Here is a 22,921-nt window from a genome sequence, read left to right on the forward strand (position 1 = left end):
TGGTGGTTTTGATTTGCATTTTCCTGATCATTAGTGCTGTTCAGCACCTGTAGGCCATCTCTGAGTTGTCTTTGGGAAAATGTCTATTCAGATTCTCTGCCCATTTTCTAACCAGGTTGTTTCTTTTTTTTTCTTTTCCTTTTTGCTGTTGAGTTGTATGAGTTCTTTATGTATTTTGGTATTAGCCCCTTATCAGAAGTACATGCTTCTTTTATTTTTTAAAATAAATTTAGTTATTTATTTTTGGCTGTGTTGGGTCTTCGTTGCTGCGCACGGGCTTTCTCTAGTTGCAGTGAGTGGGGGCTACTCTTCGTGGTGCGTAGGCTTCTCATTGCGGTGGCTTCTCCTGTTGCGGAGCACGGGCTCTAATATATATTTTGTTTTAAAGAAAAGAATAGAATTTGTCACTTTAAAACGTTTGACTGTAGTAGCCACATAACTGCCAAGTTTAACTTTCTCGAGCAACTAGTCCCCCCCTCATCTCACCAGGTGAGCTGTCATTCTGTCAACCTGTCAGGCCTTGTGCCCTGTCTTTCCACCACATGGGTTGTGGACACATGGCTAGGGGTCCCCTGGGCCAAGTGATTGGTTTGGGGATAGGCACGTTGCCCATACGGATTTCTGCCCGGAATAGGTACCTGGATGTTAGGGGAGGAAAATCCTTTGTTCCTGTAGCGGTGGATGAGCTAGAAGGATGTGCCTCTGGGTCTTTGGGCAGCCGCCTTTCTTTCTGCATGGTGAAGGGCTTCTCTGAAGAAGGAAACCAGCCCATAACCAGAAGCAAAGTTGAGAGATGAGCTCCAGTGACAACAGTGTGAGTGGTGGATCCAGCTCTCACTTTGAATCCTTGTATTCCACTTAACGTGATAATACCCTTTCTTACTTAAACTGATTGGCGGTAGACTGTTGTCATTAACAACTGAGAGAGTCATAATTAATCCAATGACCCAGTGGTTAAAGTATTCACTCTAATGTTTTCAGAGATATTTATTAAACATCATTTATGGGCCTGAAGCCTACTACCCTATTCCTCTGTACTTAACATAACAACAACAAAAAAGGGGTCATCAAATTGTGACTTGTTAATTTTAAGTCAGTTAAGAACAGTATTCTCCCTTTCAGGGAAATAAATGATATTTATTACAACAAGAGAAGAGAATATACAATAGTTGCTAATTTTTTGGAGAAATCTCTCTCTAGAAATGATGCTTGCTTGCTGTTTTAATGTTTAAGTAGAGGATCAGAGAGGGACTCTGCCCACTGAACTTGCCTCAAACGAGGTTCTGGAGTTATGATTGGATTCACCAAGGACCAGTTTTTTCTACCCCAGGGCCTAAGCAAAAATAGTCAGAAACTTCACCCTATTGTGTGCATAGAACTTGGTTGTCCAACCCTTGGTACTAAGTGAGTTCCCAGCATACAGTGGAGGTGGGATGATGGTGTCACACTGTGGCAGATGGCTGAAAACTGCAAAGTAATATTTAATGTTGCTTAGTTCTGCCTTGGAAATGAGTGAACAGAGACCTTTGATTGGTGTCCTGAAATTTCCATCTCATTGCTTAACAAATTTCAAAGTTAGCCCAGCACAGAAAAGGAACTCATCCCAGATTTTGGTAAGGTTTTAAAACACATGACAAGATAATCAAATTTTGAGCATGTTGCCTAAAAAGGGCAGATCTCTAGCTCAGATGAATTAAAACTGCAATGACAGAACTTTTTATTAGAACATGTGAAGAGGAAGAATATTTTTAATATTCCTTGTGACAGGAGAAGTGAAATTTTAAAAGTAACTCACAGTTGAAAAGGCGGATGAGCCCAAATAAGACCATTAGCATAGGAAGATCACATTTAAAGAGACTCAAAAAATAATGCTTGAATTTTAAAATTAAGAAAGAAGCAACGTACTTTCAGAAACTGTTGGAAAGTAGTCAATCCTGTGGTGTAGAGGTATAAGTCAGTTTTCCTTTCAAAGAGTCATTGATGACATTTAATTTTCTGTTAGCAAATTTCTGCAATCCGTCCTCCTTCCAAAGGGCAACCACTGGGAGGTGAGAACTTATCTCAATCTTTTGTTTCCCCCCATCTTTTCACTCTCTGGTAAAACAAATACCCCTCATAAGCAATGTTCAGCCCTGCTGTTTTTTGTTTTCTTTGTTTTTTTTGCGGTACGCGGGCCTCTCACTGTTGTGGCCTCTCCCGTTGTGGAGCACAGGCTCCGGATGCACAGGCTCAGCGGCCATGGCTCACGGGCCCAGCCGCTCCGCGGCATGTGGGATCTTCCCAGACCGGGGCATGAATCCGCGTTCCCTGCACCGGCAGGCGGACTCTCAACCACTGCACCACCAGGGAAGCCAAGCCCTGCTGTTTTTTTTGTTACAGACCTTCCTGTACACTTGCAAGTATCAGAAACATCAGCCATACATTTCTCCTACCTCGGCACGTGGAGGAACGTAGCACAGCTACTTTGTTAAGGATGGCTATGTGCAGGTTTCAGCTGAAAGACATTAAAGAATCTCTCAATTTGTGCTCATTGGCAAGTGGTGGCTGCATGCCTGCTTTTTCCTCACGCATTTATCAAGGGCCTGCACCACAGCTCTGCAAGGCTCAGGGGATGAAAACAATATCTCCTGCTCTTAAGTAGCCTACAGCCTAGTGTGAATCCAAGTATGAAAGGCAATACTCTACAGACTCTTCACCATTGACTCTGAGGTTAGGAGAGCAGCCTTTAGCTCTGAAACATGGCAGTTAACTGACCTGGACACTCAAGACACTTGCCTTGTCAATATTGTGATTTAATGAACTGAGTTAAGCAACTAGAGTTTTCTCTGAAGTGTAGACATTACCTAAGTTCTAATGAAAAGATTTCAGACAGTAACTGCCAGGGAATCTCCTCCTTACAAACAAAGGAATCAACACATGCTGATTATTTGGGATGGGAGCATTTTCCATTAGTTTTAACTGTACTTTGAACATTTACAAATCTTCTTTCTCCCTTCCATCCTCCCTACATAACAGCAAATTACATTTCTTTAGTTATTCATCCCTGTTGAAAGCAGGTGCAAGGTGCCTTAGCTAATAGTCTACAACTACAAAGGTCTTGCACAACTGTCTTCCCCCCATAATGCATACCAAATACTCTCACGTTGTCCAGTCTGTCATTCCCATACCTTCCACCCTTGTACTTTGAATCCTTGTACACTTAGACATGGGCTGTCCAGCACTCCTCTGCATGTGTGTCATTTTTTAAGAAGCTTCTTTCAGATGTGGTACATATATACAATGGAATACTACTCAGCCATAAAAATGAATGAAATAATGCCATTTGTGGCAACATGGATGGAACTAGAGATTATTATACTAAGTAAAGTAAGTCAGAAAGAGAAGACAGATACCATATGATATCACTTATATGTGGAATCTAAAATATGACACAAATGAACTTTTATGAAATAGAAACAGGCTCACAGATATAGACATAGACTTGTTGTTGCCAAGGGGAGTGGGTGGGGAAGGGATGGAGTGGGAGTTTGGGATTAGCAGATGCAAACTATTATATATAGAATGGATAAACAACAAGGTCCTACTGTATTGCCCAGGGAACTATTAATATATTCAATATCCTGTGATAAACCATAATGGAAAAGAATATAAAAAATGTGTATATATGTATAACCAAATCACTTTGCTGTACAGCAGAAGTTAACACAACATTGTAACTCAACGATATTTCAATAAAAATAATAAATAAGAAACTTCTTTCCAGTAGGAATGGTGGTTGTCTTATGAGAACTGAGCATGTACAATCCACAAGGATTTTTCAGCATTCTTTCTTGGGCTCCTACCCATTCACTGAGCCAGTTGTTAGTTGTAATCTCGCGTTGCTAGATTATAATAGTTAGGTTCCTCTCACTGTTCCCAATGTCCAGCTACCAGTAATTTTACTCCTTCCTATAGTTTGTCTTTCTTTCACCAAGTTTCTATTCATAAAACCTTGCTGAACTTATTTATATTCTGTTACCTTTTTATTCTTTCATTTCCCACTACCCTAATCTATGTATTCCCTAATTGGTATATTCCCTGTTTTCCATAGTAATACAAGCAAGAGTAAGATTTACATTTTCAGTAAGTAGATTTGTTAAAATTGTTTGAAAATTAGTCAAGAAATAGAAACTGGCGTATCTTGAGGCAGACTGCCTTGGTTCAAACCCCAGTTCTGCCTCTTGCTGGCTGGGTTAGTCATTTATTCTGTTTCTTTAAGCATCCAGAGAGTGAGTGTAATAGTGGTACACAGGTTGTATTGAGAGGGTTCTGGCATTGGGTTCAAATCTTCACTGTCACTTATTTGCGGTCTGATGTTGGTCAAATTAACCTTTCTAAGTCACAGTGTGCTCTTCTGCAGTTCAAGGATAATGATAGCACCTGCCTCTTGGGATTATTGTATGGAGTATGGTATGCATGTAAAGCATTTAGCACAGTGCCTGGCACACTTTAAGTGCAGAAAAACATGTTAGATATTCTTAGGAAAAACACACAGCAGGGCCAAAGCTGATAAACTAAAACTCAGATATGTAAAATAGTATATAGCTTTCTAACTTTTTTGTGACTGGATGAATATTGCTTCTGCTATTGAGGGGACAAAAGTGAAATTTCCCATCACAGGTCAATGTCTCTTCTAGTATCTTTCAGATAAATGGTATCTTTCAGATTATTTCCCCATTTTGCTGGTAAATGGACAATCTTGGAGGATTCCTCTCCCTGCCATATTCCTCTTGATTGCCCTGTCTTCCTCATTCTTTACCTCTATCTGGGCACAGAGACACTTACATGACCTCCTGGTAGAAGGAAAGATTTCTATCCTAAGAAAGGGCTTTCTCGGCTGGTTCCCACCGAACTCTGATCCGTGTGTAATTTGTGCCACTTCATCTCTGAGAGTCTGCTTCTGTCTTTTCTGCAGCTGTTGTTGATGTCTTTGTGGCTGATGTAGCTTGTGTTTTCTAGTCAAGGGAAGTGCAAGATGACCCACTGATTCCTGAGCTCCCACTTAACTCCTACTGATGCTGATGCCCTTATGTGACCCAGCAACATTGCTCCCTTCTCCCCTCCCCTTTCATTTTCATTCTATTATATGTTGGCACAAGGTACCTGCAAGCCATTCTTTTATCAAAGTTCCAAATGGAAAAGGAAATTCAAGTCTCCTCTTTGCTTTTGGCATGACCTCAAACTATCTGGAGTATTTTTATTGCAAACCTTACCCAAGGTTTGACAGTGGGAGATATGGGAGGCAGGGGAACAGAATTGAGGACTCTCCTTGATAACCTCTCTCTCTCCTCTCCCAGCTTCTTTTCCCAGTGGCCAAAGGGCTTTCTACTTTTCCTCTCTATGTGGTGGGAATGCCATATCTTCTTTCTTGCCTGTTCTATGGATTTTGTAGGACTCTGATCAAGTTGGCCAGATTTGACTCTCTTGATATATGAAAGATATTAAATACACTTTTGAGGTATTGTCCCCTCAAAAAACAAACAACCAGACCTAGCTTTCAGATCTTTTCTTGTTCCTATGTGCTAGAATTCTGGTTTGAAGATCAAACCTGAGCAATACTTCTCTGTCTCCCCAAAATGTTGAATGAATGCTGTTGATTAGGCAGGATAACACAACATATGGGAAATGAAACGTACTTCAGTTTAATATTTCAAAAATATCATCCTTATTATTTCTGTTCGTTATAGAAAGGGATCATCACAAAGTAGAAAAAAATCATTTGTAATCCCATCTCCAGGAAGTAATCACAGTTAATAATGTTTTCTAGCTGGGTGCTAACTGGGTGACTTAGAGCAAGTTACTTTACTATCTGATGCTCAGTTTTCTCCTTTGCTAAATGGGAATAACTCCTTCTCTTCCTCCCACAGAGGGTTGTTTTGATTCAAGATGGCATTTTTATCACAGAGGGAAATTATTATATACAGTTGGTTCTGATTCTTCCTTTCTGTTCCTGTTGTAATACTCTATTATTGTAATTTATGTATCTTTATAGTACATTTTAATACTTGGTAAAACAAATATTATACATCTTTTTACACATCTTTTAAAATAAGTTCTGCCAATTATAACTTGTTTATTCTTTTGAACGAACATTGGAATTACTGTGTTAACTTCTTAAACACTTTATTGATATTTTCATTAAGATTACCTTAATGTTTATGATATTAAACATTCAAATAAACAGATTTTCTTTTCTGGACCTTGGTAAAATTTGGTAGTTTTCATCATATAAGGTGTTTCACATTTCTTATTAGAAGTTTCCTAGGCCTTTTATATTTCTGATGGTTGTTTAAAATGGGACTTTTTTTCCTGTTAAATTTCTTAACTGATTACTGGTGGTATATAGAAAAACATATTGTTGATTTTTGTATATATGTATATATTTTTAACATCTTTATAGGAGTATAATTGCTTTACAATAGTGTGTTATTTTCTGCTATATAAGAAAGTGAATCAGCTATACATATACATATGTCCCCATTTCTCCTCCCTCTTGCGTCTCCCTCCCACTCTCCCTATCCCACCCCTCTAGGTGGACACAAAGCACCTAGCTGATCTCCCTGTGCTATGCGGCTGCTTCCCACTAGCTATCTGTTTTACATTTGGTAATGTATATATGTGCATGCCACTCTCTCACTTCGTCCCAGCTTACCCTTCCCCCTCCATGTGTCCTCAAGTCTATTCTCTACATTTGCATCTTTATTCCTGTCCTGCACCTAGGTTCACCAGAACCATTTTTTTCTGTTTTTAAGATTCCATATATATGTGTTAGTATACGGTATTTGTTTTTCTCTTTCTGACTTACTTCATTCTGTATGAAAGTCTCTAGGTCCATCCACCTCACTACAAATAACTCAGTTTCATTCCTTTTTATGGCTGAGTAATATTCCATTGTACATATGTGCCACATCTTCTTTATCCATTCATCTATCAGTGGACACTTAGGTTGCTTCCATGTCCTGGCTATTGTAAATAGTGCTGCAATGAACATTGGGGTACATGACTCTTTTGGAATTAGGATTTTCTCAGGGTATATGCCCAGTAGTGGGATTGCTGGGTCATATGGTAGTTCTATTTTTAGTTTTGTAAGGAACCTCCACACTGTTCTCCATAGTGGCTATATCAATTTACATTCCCAACAACAGTGCAAGAGGGTTCCCATTTTCTGGAGGGTGTTGAATTTTGTTGAAAGCTTTTTCTGAATCTATTGAGATGATCATATGGTTTTTATCCTTCAGTTTGTTAATATGGTGTATCACATGGATGGATTTGCGTGTTTTGAATAATCCTTGCATTCCTGGGATAAACCCCACTTGATCATGGTGTGTGATTCCTTTAATGTGTTGTTGGATTCTGTTTGCTAGTATTTTGTTGAGGATTTTTTCATCTATATTCATCAGTGATATTGGCCTGTAGCTTTCTATTATTTCTGATCTGATCTTTATGATTTCTTTCCTTCTGCTAACTTTGGGGTTTTTTTTTTTTGTTCTTTCTCTGACTGATTTAGGTGTAAGGTTAGGTTGTTTATTTGAGATGTTTCTTTTTTTTGACGTAGGATTGATTTGCTATAAACTTCCTTCTTAGAGCTGCTTTTGCTGCACCCTAAAGGTTTTGGATTGTTGTGCTTTCATTGTTATTTGTTTCTAGGTATTTTTTGATTTCCTCTTTGACTTCTTCAGTGATCTTTTGGTAATTTAGTAGTGTATTGTTTAGACGATCAGTATATAGTGTCTTCTTTGTCTCTTGTAATACTCTTTATTTTATTTATTTATTTATATTATTATTATTATTTTTTGCGGTACGCCGGCCTCTCACTGTTGTGGCCTCTCCTGTTGTGGAGCACAGGCTCCGGATGCACAGGCTCAGCAGCCATGGCTCACGGGCCTAGCCACTCTGCGGCATGTGGGATCTTCCCAGACCGGGGCACGAACCTGTGTCCCCTGCTTCGGCAGGCGGACTCTCAACCACTGCGCCTCCAGGGAAGCCCTATAGTCTTTATGTTAAGGTCTATTTTGTCTGATATGAGAATTGCTACTTCAGCTTTCTTTTGATTTCCATTTGCATGGAATATCTTTTTCCATCCCCACACTCCCAGTCTGTATGTGTCCCTAGGTCTGAAGTGAGTCCTTGTAGACAGCATATATGCAGGTCTTGTTTTTGTATCCATTCAGCCAGTCTGTATGTCGTTTGGTTGGAGCATTTAATCCATTTACATTTAAGGTAATTATCAATGTGTATGTTCCTATTACCATTTTCTTAATTGTTTTGGGTTTGTTATTGTAGGTCTGTTCCTTCTCTTGTGTTTCCTGACTAGAGAAGTTCCTTTAGCATTTGTTGTAAAGCTGGTTTGGTGGTGCTGAATTCTCTTAGCTTTTCCTTGTCTGTAAGTGTTTTAATTTCTCCATCAAATCTCAATGAGGTCCTTGCTGGGTAGAGTAATCTTGGTTGTAGGTTTATCCCTTTCATCACTTTAAATATGTCATGCCACTCCCTTCTGGCTTGCAGAGTTTCTGCTGAAAGATCAGCTGATAACCTTATGGGGATTCCCTTGTATGTTATTTGTTGCTTTTCCCTTGCTTTTTAAAATATTTTTTCTTTGAATTTAATTTTTGAAAGTTTGATTAATATGTGTCTTGGCATGTTTCTCCTTGGATTTATCCTGTATGGGACTCTCTGTGCTTCCTGGGCTTGATTGAATACTTCCTTTCCCATATTAGGGATGTTTTCAACTATAATCTCATCAAATATTTTCTCAGTCTCTTTCTTTTTGTCTTCTTCTTCTGGGACCCCTATAATTCGAATGTCGGCGCATTTAATGTTGTCCCAGAAGTCTCTGTGAATGTCCTCAATTCTTTTCATTCTTTTTTCTTTATTCTGCTCTGTGGTAGTTATTTCCACTATTTTATCTTCCAGCTCACTTATCCGTTCTTCTGCCTCAGTTATTCTGCTATTGATTCCTTCTGGAGAATTTTTAATTTCATTTCTTGTGTTGTTCATCATTGTTTGTTTCATCTTAGTTCTTCTAGGTCCTTGTTAAACGTTTCTTGTATTTTCTGTATTCTACTTCCTAGAATTTGGATCATCTTTACTATCATTACCCTGAATTCTTTTTCAGGTAGGCTGTCTATTGCCTCTTCATTTGTTAGGTCTGGCGGGTTTTTACCTTGCTCCTTCATCTGCTGTGTGTTTCTCTGTCTTCTCATTTTGCTTAACTTACTGTGTTTGGGGTCTCCTTTTGGCAGGCTGCATGTTCTTAGTTCCCGTTGTTTTTGGTGTCTGCCCCTAGTGGCAAAGGTTGATTCAGTGGGGTGTGTAGGCTCCCTGGTGGAGGTGAGTAGTGCCTGTGTTCTGGTGGATTAGGCTGGATCTTGTCTTTCTGGTGGGCAGGACAGTGTTCAGTGGTTTGTTTTGGGGTGTTTGTGACCTTATTATGATTTTTGGTAGCCTCTCTGCTAATGGGTTGGGTTGTGTTCCTGTCTTGCTAGTTGTTTGGTATAGGGTGTCCAGCACTGTAGCTTGCTGGTTCTTGAGTAGAGCTGGGTCTTAGCATTGAGATGGAGATCTCTGGGAGAGCTTTTGCTGTTTGATATTACATGGGGCCGGGAGGTCTCTTGTGGACCAGTGTCCTGTACTCGGCTCTCCCACCTTGGAGGCTCAGGCCTGACACCTGGCCGGAGCACCAAGACCCTGTCAGCCACTCGGCCAGGTACGTGGAGAGTTTCTTGCCTTTTGGGAAGTCTGAGGTTTTCTGCCAGCGTTCAGTAGGTGTTCTGTAGGAGTTGTTCCACATGTAGATGTATTTCTGATGTATTTGTGGGGAGGAAGGTGATCTCCACGTCTTACTCCTACCCTATCTTGAAGCTCTCTAGACTTTTGTATATTTTAAAACTAATTACCTTAATGACTTCTACTAGTGAATTTTCATTTGATTTACTTAGGTTTTCCATTTAAAGAAGCATGATCTGAAAATAGAGAGTAATTTGTCCCCATGTTTCTAAAATTTACCAATTAAAAGAATTCTTCTGTCCTTTATTGCATTGGCTAGAAATTCCAGGGAAGTGCTAAATAATAACCAGCACACTGCTCTTGTTGCTAAATTTAATGGGAATGAGCTCTAGTATTTCATCATTAACTCTAATATTGTCTATCTCTATACAATAACTATTCTCTAATTGATTAAGGAGGTTTCCCTCTATTGTCAGGAAGCTTTTGTATTTATTTTAATATTTCATTTATTTTTTAATCTTTGCATTTATTAAAAGAACTATTTTTTAATCTTCTGAGGTACTGAAGTGACTAATTAACTGACTGGTATATTTTACATGCTACTGGATTAGCATGTTATATAGGGAGATTAGTTTGTGATTTACATTTTTGTGCTCTATTTGTTGGACTTGGGGATTAGAGTATTGCTGGTTTGGGAAAATGAATTGGGCAGTGTGCCATCTTTTTCTGTACTCTGGAACACTTTAAGTGATATGTGAATTATCTTTCCTTGAAGCTCTGCTAGAACTCACTAGTAAAATTGTCTAGACATGGTACAGCATTTGGAGTTATTCCCTAGGCAAAAATTTCCATTTCTTCCGCAGTTGTTGGTATCCACATGGACTAATTTCTCAAATCATTTCTGGAAGGTTATGTGTTTTTTAGAAAATCGTGTGTTTCATCCTTATTTTTGGATATTTTAGCTTAGAGTGGTATATTTAAATTTCTTATAGCGTTACAGGGTACTTGTATATCTTTGAATAAAACCTTATTCTCATTTTTAATGATTTGAATATATTTTCTGTTGTCTAAATCTGTAAGCTTTGTCTATTTTATTGATATTTTCAAATAAATTATTTCTTGGATTTATTTATCATATCTATTTTTGTTTTCTAATAATTTCTACATCATTATTTTTACATCATTATTAAATGCATTTCTCTTTATCTCTCAGGTTTCTCTTCTTTTTCGACATTTTTTCAAATTTATTTTCATTTTCTGTTTTTAAAAATAAATATATTTAAGGCTGTGAGATTTCTTCTGAATGTAGTTATCCTCACCATATCAATTTTGATTTGTAGATGTTGTTGCTTTTATAGGTATAATGTTCTGTAGCTGCACTTATTTTTAACTTTTGTAAAAATTGAGTATAATTTACAAACATTGAAATGCACATATTTGAATAGTACAATTTGATAAGTTTTTTATTGAAGTAAAATTTACGTACAGTGAAATGCATTTCTTAATTGTACCGTTTGTTGAGTTTTGACAAGTCTGTGTAATCAACACACCAAGCAAGATGCAGAGTCCCTCCCTTCAGCTTTCCTTCTGCCTGCTTCCAATCAGTCCCCCACTGGGCAACCACTGTTCGGATTTCTATCACCAGAGTCATTTTTTGATTCTCGAACTTCATATGAATGAAATCATACAGTAGTACTCTCTGTGTCTGAGTACTTTCCCTCAGCATAATGACCTTTAGGTTAATCCATATTGTTGCTTGTATCAGCGGCACATTTTTTTTTAAACTGCTGAGCTTTAAAATTACTGAGTTTTAAAAATTGTATCGTTTGTACCACAGTTTATCCTATGTCCTCTGGATGGACTTTTGAGGTGTTTCCAATGTTGGACTATAATGAATAAAGCTGCCTGGACATTCCTGTAAAAGTCTTTTTGTGGATATGTTTTCATTTCTTTTGGGTAAATACTTAATGGCATTGCTGGGCCAAGGGGTAGATGTATGCTTAATTTTAAAGAAAGTGCCAATCTTTTTCCAGTAGTTGTACCATTACAGACTCCATCCGGAAATGCATGAGACTCCAGTTGTTCACATCCTTACTAACAATTGGTATTGTCAGTCTTTCATTTTAGTCATTTTGGGGGGTATAAAATAGAATCTCATTGTGGTTTTAATTTGTATTTCTCTGTTGTCTAATGATATTAGGCATCTTTTTGTGTGCTTCTTCTTGGCCATTTATATAGCTTTTTTTGTTAAGTGTTCAAGCCTTTTGACTATTTTTAAATTGATTGTCTTTTAGTTATTTGAGTTGTAGGAATTCTTTATATTAATATGTTCTGGATATAAGTTCTTTGTCAGATTTATGATTCTAAATATTTTCTTCTAGTCTGTGGTTTATCTTTTCTTTGCAGTGTCTTCTGAAGAATAGGAGGTTTTAATTTTAATGAATTCCCTTCTTGTAATTTTTTTTCTTTTATGGTTATTGTTTTTTGTGTTTCATTTAAGAAATTTTTACCTACCTGAATATTGCAAATATATTCTATATTTTCATGTAGAAGCTTCACAGTTTTAGCTTTTTTTGATCCTATCATTCATTCCAATTAACTTTTGGGATGAAGTGTAGAGTCAGGATTCATTATTTTTTACCCAGTAGCTCTTTGGTTGTTCCAACACCATTTGTAGAAAAAACTATCCACTTCCTATTGAATTATCTTGGTGCCTTTGTTGAAAATCAGTTGAGAATTTCCCTGGTGGCGCAGTGGTTAAGAATCCGCCTGCCATTGCAGGGGACATGGGCTCGAGCCCTGGTCTGGGAAGATCCCACGTGCCGCAGAGCAACTAAGCCCGTACGCCACAACTACTGAGCTTGCGTTCTAGAGCCCACGAGCCATAACTACTGAGCCTGTGAGCCAAAACTACTGAAGCCTGTGCACCTAGAGCCTGAGCTCCACAACAAGAGAAGCCACCTCAGTGAGAAGCCCGCGCACCGCAACGAAGAGAAGCCCCCACTCGCTGCAACTAGAGAAAGCCTGTGAGCAACAACGAAGAACCAATGCAGCCAAAAATAAATAAAATAAATTAAATTAAAAAAGAAAGAAAATCAGTTGAATGTATCTTGTAGGTCTATTTCTAGACTTTCTAGACTGTTTCTATAGTTGCAGGTTTGGTATTCTCTTTGACCCATGAATTGCTTAGGAATATGCTGCCATCTTTAACAACAACTCTAACTTATGACCCTGAAGACCATTATGTTGGAGCCAGATCAAGACTGAGGCCGAGTAATAATGTCATCCTCTAAAGCAGTAGTTCTAAAATTTAGCAGTGTTACACAGGGAGTTAACAAACAAGAATAGATTTGGGGACCCTATTCCAGACCTAATTTTCAGTGTAAAAACTGGAGAATATCTCTTTTTAAAAAGCCCTCCAGGTGATTCTAAGACGTCCAGTCAATTTGAGAACCATTGCCCTAAGCACCACCTCTTACAACAAAGAGCAGACTTATAGTTACATGCTGAGACCTCAGTGGGTTCAATCTGTTCCATTATTTCAGTGTATAGACTAGACCTTCAAAAAAGGGAAACAGAAAATTAGCCTGTTACTTCTTCAGGCATTGAAATGAACATGAACCTCACATCATCTTTGAATGACCTTCTTTTTAATTTGGGAGGACGTAATATCTGTTATTGTTGTGGTGTAGTTAAGAGATTTTTTATGTAGGAAACGATTTGATTCTGGATGACTGTTTTGCTGTTCAAGTATAGTGACTTAAAGTTTTAGGGAGGACTGTTTGGGGCATGGAGGCAGGTTCCTTATCTATTCCAGGGCTAATGGATCAGGGAAGCTCCAAGAAAGCCAAGAGAGCTGTCAAATGAAGTGCATTACAGTTCAGGACCAGAGGGAAGGCTTTTGGAGAGACTTACGATCTCATTATATTGGTGAGACTATTAAAAAAGGAGCCCAGCTTCCGTGCTCCTTAGTTGTGGCATGTGAACTCTTAGTTGCAGCATGCATGTGGGATCTAGTTCCCTGACCAGGGATCGAACCTGGGCCCCCTGCATCGGGAGTGCAGAGTCTTAACCACTGCGCCACCAGGGAAGTCCCCTAGATGGTTTTCTTGTGTTGTTGTAAATCTGGATTGTGAATCATATTATGGTTGGTGAGATTTACCATGGGAATTATGTGTGGTTTGGTTTGAGTGTGTGAATTCTGAAAGAGTTCCTATTTGTTTCTATCAAGTTCCCCTAGGGAATTAGCCCCAGCTTACTTGCTTGTTTATTTACTTAGTTATTGGATTGAGGTTTCCTGAATTGAACAGGTAGTATGGATTAGAATTTCAGATCTTTATCAAGGCAGGTCTGTGCTTACTAACTCATAAAGGGAGACTTCCCCTTTTCTATCAGAATCTAGGACAAGACAAACAAACTTCTTTGTCATCTTTCATGGGTATATATTTTTTTCCAGTTCTCCCTTTCTCTGAGAGTAGCCCTTTGAAGATTTAGGCTTATGCAGGGATTTCAGGCCCCTTGCCTCCTGTCTGAGTGAAAATAAGAAAGCCAGTGAGGCTGGAGGGTAATGAATGAGGGGCAATGATGGCAGGATATGAAGCCAGAGGGGTAATGAGAGGCAAGAACATGTAAGGCCTTGTGAGTCAGGACAAGATTTTTTGCTTATACTCTCAGTGAGATGAAAAATCATTGGAGGGTTTTGAGCAAAGATATGACATGCACGAATGTGATCTGATTTGTATTTTAAATGGATTTGTCTGGTTGCAGAAAATAGACTATGGGGCCCAAGGATGGAAGTAGGAAGACAAAGTTGAAGGCTATTGCAGTATAGTGGGTGAGAGGTGATGAGAAGTGGTAAAATTCTGGGTATGGTTTGAAGGTGGAGAAAATAGGATTTGATAATAAACTGAATATTGAATATATGGGAGAGGCTTCAAGGTTTTTAGGCTTAGACAACTGGCAAGAAATGTATTGCTATTTGCTGAGATGAGGAAGACTGGATAGAACAGTTTGGTGGAGGAAAATCAAGAATTTGGTTTTGGACACTTAGATCATAAGCTTGAGATGTCTGTTAAGCCATACAAATGGAGATGTAGATTGACAGTTGAATTTATGATGCTGGGAGACATGAGACGAAATGTCCACATTATATATATAAATTTGGTAATTGCCAGGTTGTATATGATATGAAATTCTATGGGACTTTATAAGATTATTCATTTAAAAAAGATGTTATAAATCACCTAGAATTTCTGGGTATTTGGAGCAGATGTATTTTTAATTAGTTAATTAATTAATTAATCTGGCTGCCTTGGGTCTTTGTTGCTGCATGCAGGCTTTCTCTAGTTGCGGCGAGCGGGGGCTACTCTTCGTTGCGGTGCACGGGCCTCTCACTGAAGTGGCTTCTCCTGTGGCGGAGCACCAGCTCTAGCTGTGTAGGCTTCAGTAGTTGTGGTGCACATGTGCTCCATGGCATGTGGGATCTTCCTGGATCAGGGCTTGAACCTACGTCCCTTGCATTGCAGGTGGATTCTTAACCACTGCGCCACCAGGGAAGTCCTAGCAGATGTATTTTTAGATTACATTGTCTCTACTGTGTTAGAAGAAATAAAAGTATATATATATTTTAAAATGCAGTAAAATACATATAAACATAAAATTTATCATCTTAACTGTTTTTAAGTGTACAGCTTAATAATGTTAAGTATATTCACATTGCTGTGCAACCAATCTTCAGAACTTTTTCATCTTGCAAAACTGAAACTCTATGTGCATTAGTAACTACTCCCCATTCTTCTATTCCTCCCAGCCCCTGGCAACTACCATTCCACTTTCTGTTTATATGAGTTTGATTACTCTGGATACTTCATATAAGTGAAATCATACAGCATTTGTCTTTTTGTGACTGGCTTATTTTACTTAGCATAATGTCTTCAAGGTTCATGCATGTTATAGCATGTGTCAGAATTTCCTTCCTTTTCAAGACTGAATAATCTTCCTCTGTGTGTGTGTGTGTGTGTGTGTGTATCAATCACATGTTGTTTATCCATTCGTCTGTTGACATTTGGTTTGCTTTCACCTCTTGGCTGGTATGAGTAAAGCTATTATGACCATGGGTGTGCAAATTCTCTTTGACACTCTGCTTTTAATTCTTTTGGGGATATATACTTAGAAGTGGTATTGCTAGGTCATTTGGTGATTCTATTTTTAATTTTTTGAGGAACTGCCATACTGTTTTCTATGGTGGCCACACCATTTTACATTCCCACCAATAGTGCACAAGGGTTCCAATTTTTCCACCTCCTTGTGAACATTTGTTATTTTCTGTTTTAAAAAATTTTCTATAGCAGTCACCCTAATGGGTGTGAGATGATATCTCATTGTGATTTTGATTTACATTTCTTTAAATGATTAGTCATTTAAATCATTTCTTTAATGATTAGTGATATTGAGCATCTTTTCTTTGCTTGTTGGCCATTTGTATATCTTTTTTGGAGAGATGTCTTTTCAAGTCCTTTGCCCGTTTAAAAAACCAGGTTATTTGGATTTGTGTTGTTGAGTTGTAGAAGTTCTTTAATACATTCTGGATATTAGCTCCTTATCAGGTATTTAATTTGCAGTTATTTTCTTCCATTCCATAGGTTGCTTTTTCACTCTGTTGATTGTGTCTTTTGATGCACAGAAGTTTTAAATTCTGATGTAGTCAAATTTACCTAATTTTGCTTTTGTTGCCTGTGCTTTGGGTGTTATATCCAAGACATCATTGCCAAATCCAATGTCATAAAGCTTTCCTTGTTTTCTTCTAAGAGTTTTATAGTTTTAGGTCTTAAATTTAGGCCTTTGTTCCATTTTGAATTAATTTTTTTCCATGGTCTAAGGTAAGGATCAAACTTCATTCTATTTGCATATGGAATCCAGTTTTTTCAATACTTTTTGTTGAAAAGACTGTCCTTTATCCATTAAATTGTCTTGGCACCCTTGTCAAAAATCATTTGACCGTATATGTGAGGGTTAGAAATATATTCTTGTCCTCTCCTCTCTGTGGATGAAAAATGTTGCCTGCCATATCAGTAAACAAAGGATGTTGCCGCCATCAAGCCCTAGGCCACTGCAGCCACCCCCTACTGTGCGCCCTGAGGGAAGTCAGGATGGAAAGCAGGGCACTGGTCCTACCTAGATGGTTAAGGTGCATATAAAAGGAATGATTTCAATAGCCCAGACTCTTGCATCTTCCCATACACAAAAAAGCTCACTAAATTCATTAACTTGAGATATCTGGTTTTCTTTAATCAACAGTAATCTTTTGATGTTCCAACTACCTGGTTTTTGTTGCAAAAACCCCTATATATCCTCGCTCCTCCCTTACCTCTTTGGAGCTGTCCCTCAGAGCTATCTGAGAGACTGTCTTCCAAGCTTCAGTCCTCAGTTTTGTCCATCAAATAAAACATAATTCTCAACTTTTAGGTTGTGCATTTTTTTTCGGTCAGCATCTCCATTAAACAAGTCCATTTTTATTTTGCCTGCTAAATATCTTCTGAATCTCCCTACTGCTCTTTATTTCTGCCAGTGTCACCCTGGCTTATATTATCATCCTATCATCCAGGTTACAGGAATAGCCTGAAAACTTGTTTCCTCACATTTACTTAAAAAAAAAAAAATTACCCCAACAAACCAGCTTTATTGTGATATAATTCACATAGCATAAATTTACCCATTTAAAGTGTACAATTCAGTAGTTTTTAGTATATGCAGCCATCTCTAAAACCTAACTGTAGAGCATTTTTCTTCTATCCCAAATCACAAATACTCTTGACCCACTCTAACCTGTCATCCAATTTGCAGCTAGATGGATCTTTTTTTTAAAAGCTAATCTGATTATGTTCCCCTCCCCCATTTCCCTACACAAAAAAAACCCTTCAATGGTCTACTATCTCCTTACAATAGACCAAAATCTTTGGTGTGGCTTTCATTCCACACTGCCACCTGCCCTCCCCCTCCCCCCGCCCCAATATCTCCAGCTCCATTTCCCATCTCTCTCTCCCATAATACGGCACTATGATATGGCCACACCATGCTTTTCCCTTCCTCATGGATTTTCAGATGCTTTTCTTTTTCTCTGCCCCATCCCCATCTCTATCACCTTCCCAACTTTTATATCTCAGCTCAAATACTGCTTTCTCAAGGAAGGCTTCCATGACTGCCCTTCCCCCTACCACACATCCAGATGAGCTTAGGGTCCCTCCGTTAGCCTCAGATTCCTCCTCTAGAATATAGGCTCCATGAGGCCAGGTGCTGGTACAATCACTGTATCCCCAGTGCCTAGCACGGTGCCTGCCACTTTGCAGACACTTCATTTGTTCAGCTAATATTATTGGGTGCTCACTATTTGTCAGGCACCTTTCTAAGTGAAGATATGCAGAAGAGCATGGCTGGAAGTCTGAGTCCTTGACTGTAACCACCTCCAGAAACTGCCAGACACTGGCTGTGTACTAGGTCTGGTGTGGGAAGTGGGACAGCTTTCCCCATGAGACCTGTCAGATAAAGCCTTTGCAGTTACCTGTGGTCAGGCCTGAAAGATCATACATAGGATTTTGGACAGGAGCTGGACTCCTCAGAGATTAGGGGATGTTTTTCTCTTGAGAAATTGGACGGGCCAAGAGAAAAGCTTCCAGGTACTGGTGTGTGTGTGTGTGTGTGTGTGTGTGTGTGTGTGTGTGTGTGTGTGTGTAATCCACTGAATAGGCCTTTTGCCACCTTATCACTGCACAGTGAGATGTTCCTGTTGACCAGCCCCATCCATGTACATGGAGCATCCGTGTCGATTTTCAAGTGCCCAATGAAAAGATATGAGCAGACATCTAAGGATTTCAGGTATTTGATGAATACCTCCTACTTGAAAGAGAGATTAAATAATCACACAGATGAAAGAAACCCAGAAGCAACAGGGACAATGTAAAGAATAAAATAAAATTTCAGAAAATTTATCACATCATAATAATAATCTGAATGTTTTCGTCATGTAAGAGAAAATATTGCATCCAGGAAATAATGGGATGCTGTGAAAAAGTATAACCAGAGAACAATTAGGAGCTCTAAAATGAAAAAAAAATATAGTGATAGAAAAAAAACAATCAACAACAGAAGTGCTAAAAGATAAGATCAAGAAAATCCGGCAGAAAATATAGCAAAAGATACAGTGGTATACAGTAGAAAACTTAAGTTTACAAGGTAAATCCAGGAGATATAATAGACTATTAGGAATTCCAGAAGGAGAAAATAGAGAAAATACCAGGAAAATACAATATTTCTGAAATTAAGAGTACTAGCCTCCAGTTTGAAAAGATCTAGGGTGTGTCCAGCACAATAAATGAAAAAAATCCCTACTCCTACCCACCTTAAATTGAATAATCACAATACCAGGGTATAGAGATGATTTGAAGAAAAGAGATGAGGAGAGAAACAGATGACATAGCAAGTATTAGGAATCATAATGGCACCACACTCTGTAGTTAGAGAACACTGAAAAATAACGGACTTTAAAATTCTGAAGGAGAATCATTAATCAACTCAGAAATCTAAACCCAACCCAACTTTCCAAAAAGTGCCAAGGTAGAATAAAGATATTTTTAGATAAGCAAGAAGTAAAAATTAAATTTTTCTTTTCTAAGAAAGTTTTTGAAAGATATGCTTAAGCCAAATGAGCAGTAAACTCAGGAGACCAGAGATGCAGTACAGGGAAGTGGTGAGGAGTTCCTAGGTCATTTTCTTCCTTGTATAGCAGGTGGAAAGCAGTCATTCCCAACCAGAATAGGTGGCAAAGGGCTCCGGGCAAGAATTCTGCAGGGATAAAGATAGACTTGAAACCTTATCTGATGCCGTCAATGTTTTGGAAAATAAGAATGGAAGAATTTTGACAGTTATGATGGAGGATGTGGACAAATTAAAGATAAATACATAGAAAACGAAGCAAATGAAATTCCAGTAAAACCAAAAAATTTGTATTTTTTTGGAGAGGGTATGGAAGGTGTACTACTTGGCTCAGCAGATAACAAAATTTAATTAGCAATGCAAAACACTACTAAGTTAACTTAGTAAAGCCCTTGTGTATAGTTAGAGAAAGTAGTAAAGGAAAATGTGGTGCAAGTGTGATGTAAGAGAACCAAATCTTTTACAACCAACCTAGGGAATTGATATAAAATGCCAAAATGGCAAAAGGAAGACATAGCAGTGTTACAAACACTGCTAGAGACCTACCTGGGGTCCATTCTTCTCCTAACAGAACACACGGTAGCAACATGCTTAGCAAAAGAATTTTATTTCCTTGCCTTTCTTGTCAGTAAGAGTGGTCATTTTATATCAGTCTGGCCAGTGATACATGTGACACATGATCAGAAGTCATTGGGTGGCAGATGCAGCTGAAATGTGTCCTTTGCCCTTCCTCTTCTTGCCTGGAATACAGTTGAGTTGCTGGAGGTGCAGCATCCATCTTGAGACACTGAGGTGACAAGGATGAGAGAGAAAGTCATGTGCTAATGAGGGGAGTTAGAGCAGAAAGGGCTCAGATGGGTCTTGATGGCGTATTGGGTTGTGTGCCATCCCTGCTTTGCCTCTGGGCTTCTTTTACCTGAGAAAATCCCTGATTTGTTCAGAAAATTGAGATTTATTCAGAAAATTGAGTCGATTGTTCATAAAATTGAGATTTGTTTAGAAAATTAAGTTGATCAAGCTACATAAGCATAATAGCTAAAAAATATGGTGGTAAATAATGTTTAAAACAGTTAAAATAATTCAGAGTGATTGTATGGGGGGATGGGGAGAGTGTGGTAGAAACTGCTGGGTTTTGGTACAATTGATGCTGTAGTGAGCTCAATTTGATGTTTTGGACAATGCATATGTATTAGTTTAATAAAATACAGATTAATAAGAAAGAAGACTATCTTCCTGCATGGAACACTTTGATATCTTCCTATTTTACTTGAAATAAAATCCAAACTCCTTTAACAGATTCTTCATGATACGGCTGGCCCCGGCCACCTTCCCTCCTCATCTTTCATCATCTTCCTCCTTGTCTAACCCCCAGCCGCATTACCTTCTTTCAATTTTGTAAACGCCCTTTTAGTAAATTTGCACATGAAGTTTCCTCTGGCTCATTCAGGAGCCCATGAGGAAACATGACAGGCGCAAACATGGTGACCCAGGAGAGTTTAATAAAGGCGAGATTTAAGGAAACCAACATGGGATGATGTAGTACTTTGGGGCCTACAAGGGCAGGGAACCATCCATTCCCAGGCCTGAACCACCTGTATGGAGAAAATCACCTGATAGAACTGTGGCCTTTAGGAGAATAATGTTGATAACCCATAGGTATTTGAACATTGAGAGTGCAGTGCTCACTGTTAATTAAAATGATTGGACTGGTTGCTATAGGAAAATGTCTCAATGCACATTAGTTTGAAAGCTTGCTTGCGCTATGTAAAAGTCTCTACCCTTCTTGACTGAGTCTCTGGTGGTCACATGATCAGGGCCTCACAGAGCATGTGTTGAGGCCTCACATAGTAAAAGGCTTCTTTTTTAACAAAATTTTGTTGAAGTATAGTTGATTTACAATGGTGTGTTAATTTCTGCTATACAGCAAGGTGATTCAGTTATACATATATATTCTTTTTCATATTCTTTTCCATTATGGTTTATCACAGGATATTGGATATAGTTCCCTGTGCTATACAGTAGGACCTTGTTGTTTATCCATTCCATATATAATAGTTTGCATCTGCTAATCCCAGACTCCCACTCCATCCCTTCCCCACCCACTCCCCTTGGCAACCACAAGTCTATTGTCTATGTCTGTGAGTCTGTTTCTGTTTCATAAAAGTTCATTTGTGTCGTATTTTAGATTCTACATATAAGTGATATCATATGGTGTTTGTCTTTCTGTTTCTGACTTACTTCACTTAGTATGATAATCTCTAGTTCCATCCATGTTGCTGCAAATGGAATTATTTTGTTCTTTTCTGTGGCTAATATTCCATTGTGTGTGTGTATGTGTGTGTGTGTGTGTGTGTGTGTGTGTGTGTGTGTGTATACCACATCTTCTTTATCCATTCATCTGTTGATGGACATTTAGATTGTTTCCATGTCTTGGCTATTGTAAATAGTGCTGCTATGAACATTGAGGTGCATGTATCTTTTTGAATTATAGTTTTGTCTGGGTGTATGCCCAGAGTGGGATTGCTGTATCATATGGCAACTGTTAGGAACCTACATACTGTTTTCCATAGTGGCTGTACCAACTTATATTCCCACCAACACTGCAAGAGGGTTCCCTTTTCTCCACACCCTCTCCAACATTTATTATTTGTAGACTTCAGTAAAAGGCTGCTTGGTCATGAGTATCCAGGTACATAGTTCAGCACTTGAATTTAAAATGAGGGCACAATCAGTATTGACTTGCGAGGTGCCACTGGCAAACTGGCCTGTGAAGATCACCCTGTCATAGCCTTGGTTCCTTGCCCTCCAGAGAGCCGACACCCCTTCACTGGGGAGGGTGAGCGGGAGAGACAGAGACACCCGGCCCTCCCAGAACAGGGTGAAGCTGACAAGGTAGGTGCCATTGTTGAAGTCTGTCACCTTTCCCGAAGCGCCTGCCTTCAGGGCTGGGGAGGACATCCTGGCCCTCAGGAAACCCCCGCCATATTCCTTCCTGCGTCCCAAGTGGTCCCTCACCTCCAGCAGGATGTCTAGCTGATCCCCCCTGCCGTATGTGTCTTGAGGGCTGAGGAGGGTGGCTTTGCTGTGTGTGGTACTGGTGGTGGAGCTCACGTGGGTGAAGGGTCTGGGTGGGATCAGCTGGTCTAGTTTCTCCATGATCCCCTTTATTCTCAGCTCAGTCTCTGTTGGTGAAACTGCTGGATCCAGTGGTACTTCATGGTGTAAGACCATTTTGAAGGTATTTCTGTGATGCATAAAGGGAGGCATCTCTTATTCACACCAAACTTGAAATGACAAAGACTGAGACATATTCTGTGTACACAGCTGAGCCTGTCTCTGTTAACCTTAAGGTTGGATTTATATCTTTATTAATATATTACCACCAAGGTATTTCCATAATTAAAGTGCAGAAAGCTTTTGGTAAAACCTATGTGTCAATTGTTCCATT

At 38.9% G+C, this 22,921-nt stretch overlaps 1 protein-coding gene across 1 annotated transcript; it reads right to left on the reverse strand.

Moving 5' to 3' along the window:
• Nucleotides 1-21,275: 21,275 nt before the first annotated feature.
• On the reverse strand, nt 21,276-22,704 carry LOC112403951 (NXPE family member 2-like). The gene is made up of 2 exons (XM_024751695.1): nt 22,143-22,704; nt 21,276-21,334 (listed from the first exon to the last, which is right to left on the reverse strand). The coding sequence occupies exons 1-2, from the start codon at nt 22,702-22,704 to the stop codon at nt 21,276-21,278; spliced, it is 621 nt and encodes a 206-aa protein (XP_024607463.1).
• Nucleotides 22,705-22,921: the final 217 nt, after the last annotated feature.

The sequence above is a fragment of the Neophocaena asiaeorientalis genome, unplaced genomic scaffold, assembly GCF_003031525.2.
Source record: "Neophocaena asiaeorientalis asiaeorientalis breed wild unplaced genomic scaffold, Neophocaena_asiaeorientalis_V1.1 scaffold479, whole genome shotgun sequence".
NCBI classification, from domain to species: Eukaryota; Metazoa; Chordata; class Mammalia; order Artiodactyla; family Phocoenidae; genus Neophocaena; species Neophocaena asiaeorientalis.

What these genes read in the sequence shown, in the direction of transcription:
- LOC112403951 (XM_024751695.1), bottom strand. Translation starts at nt 22,704, where the DNA reads ATGGTCTTACACCATGAAGTACCACTGGATCCAGCAGTTTCACCAACA. An exon ending in CTGGATACTCATGACCAAGC is followed by an intron (nt 21,335 to 22,142) that starts AGCCTTTTACTG and finishes ATTTTGTTAAAA; the next exon opens with AAGAAGCCTTTTACTATGTG.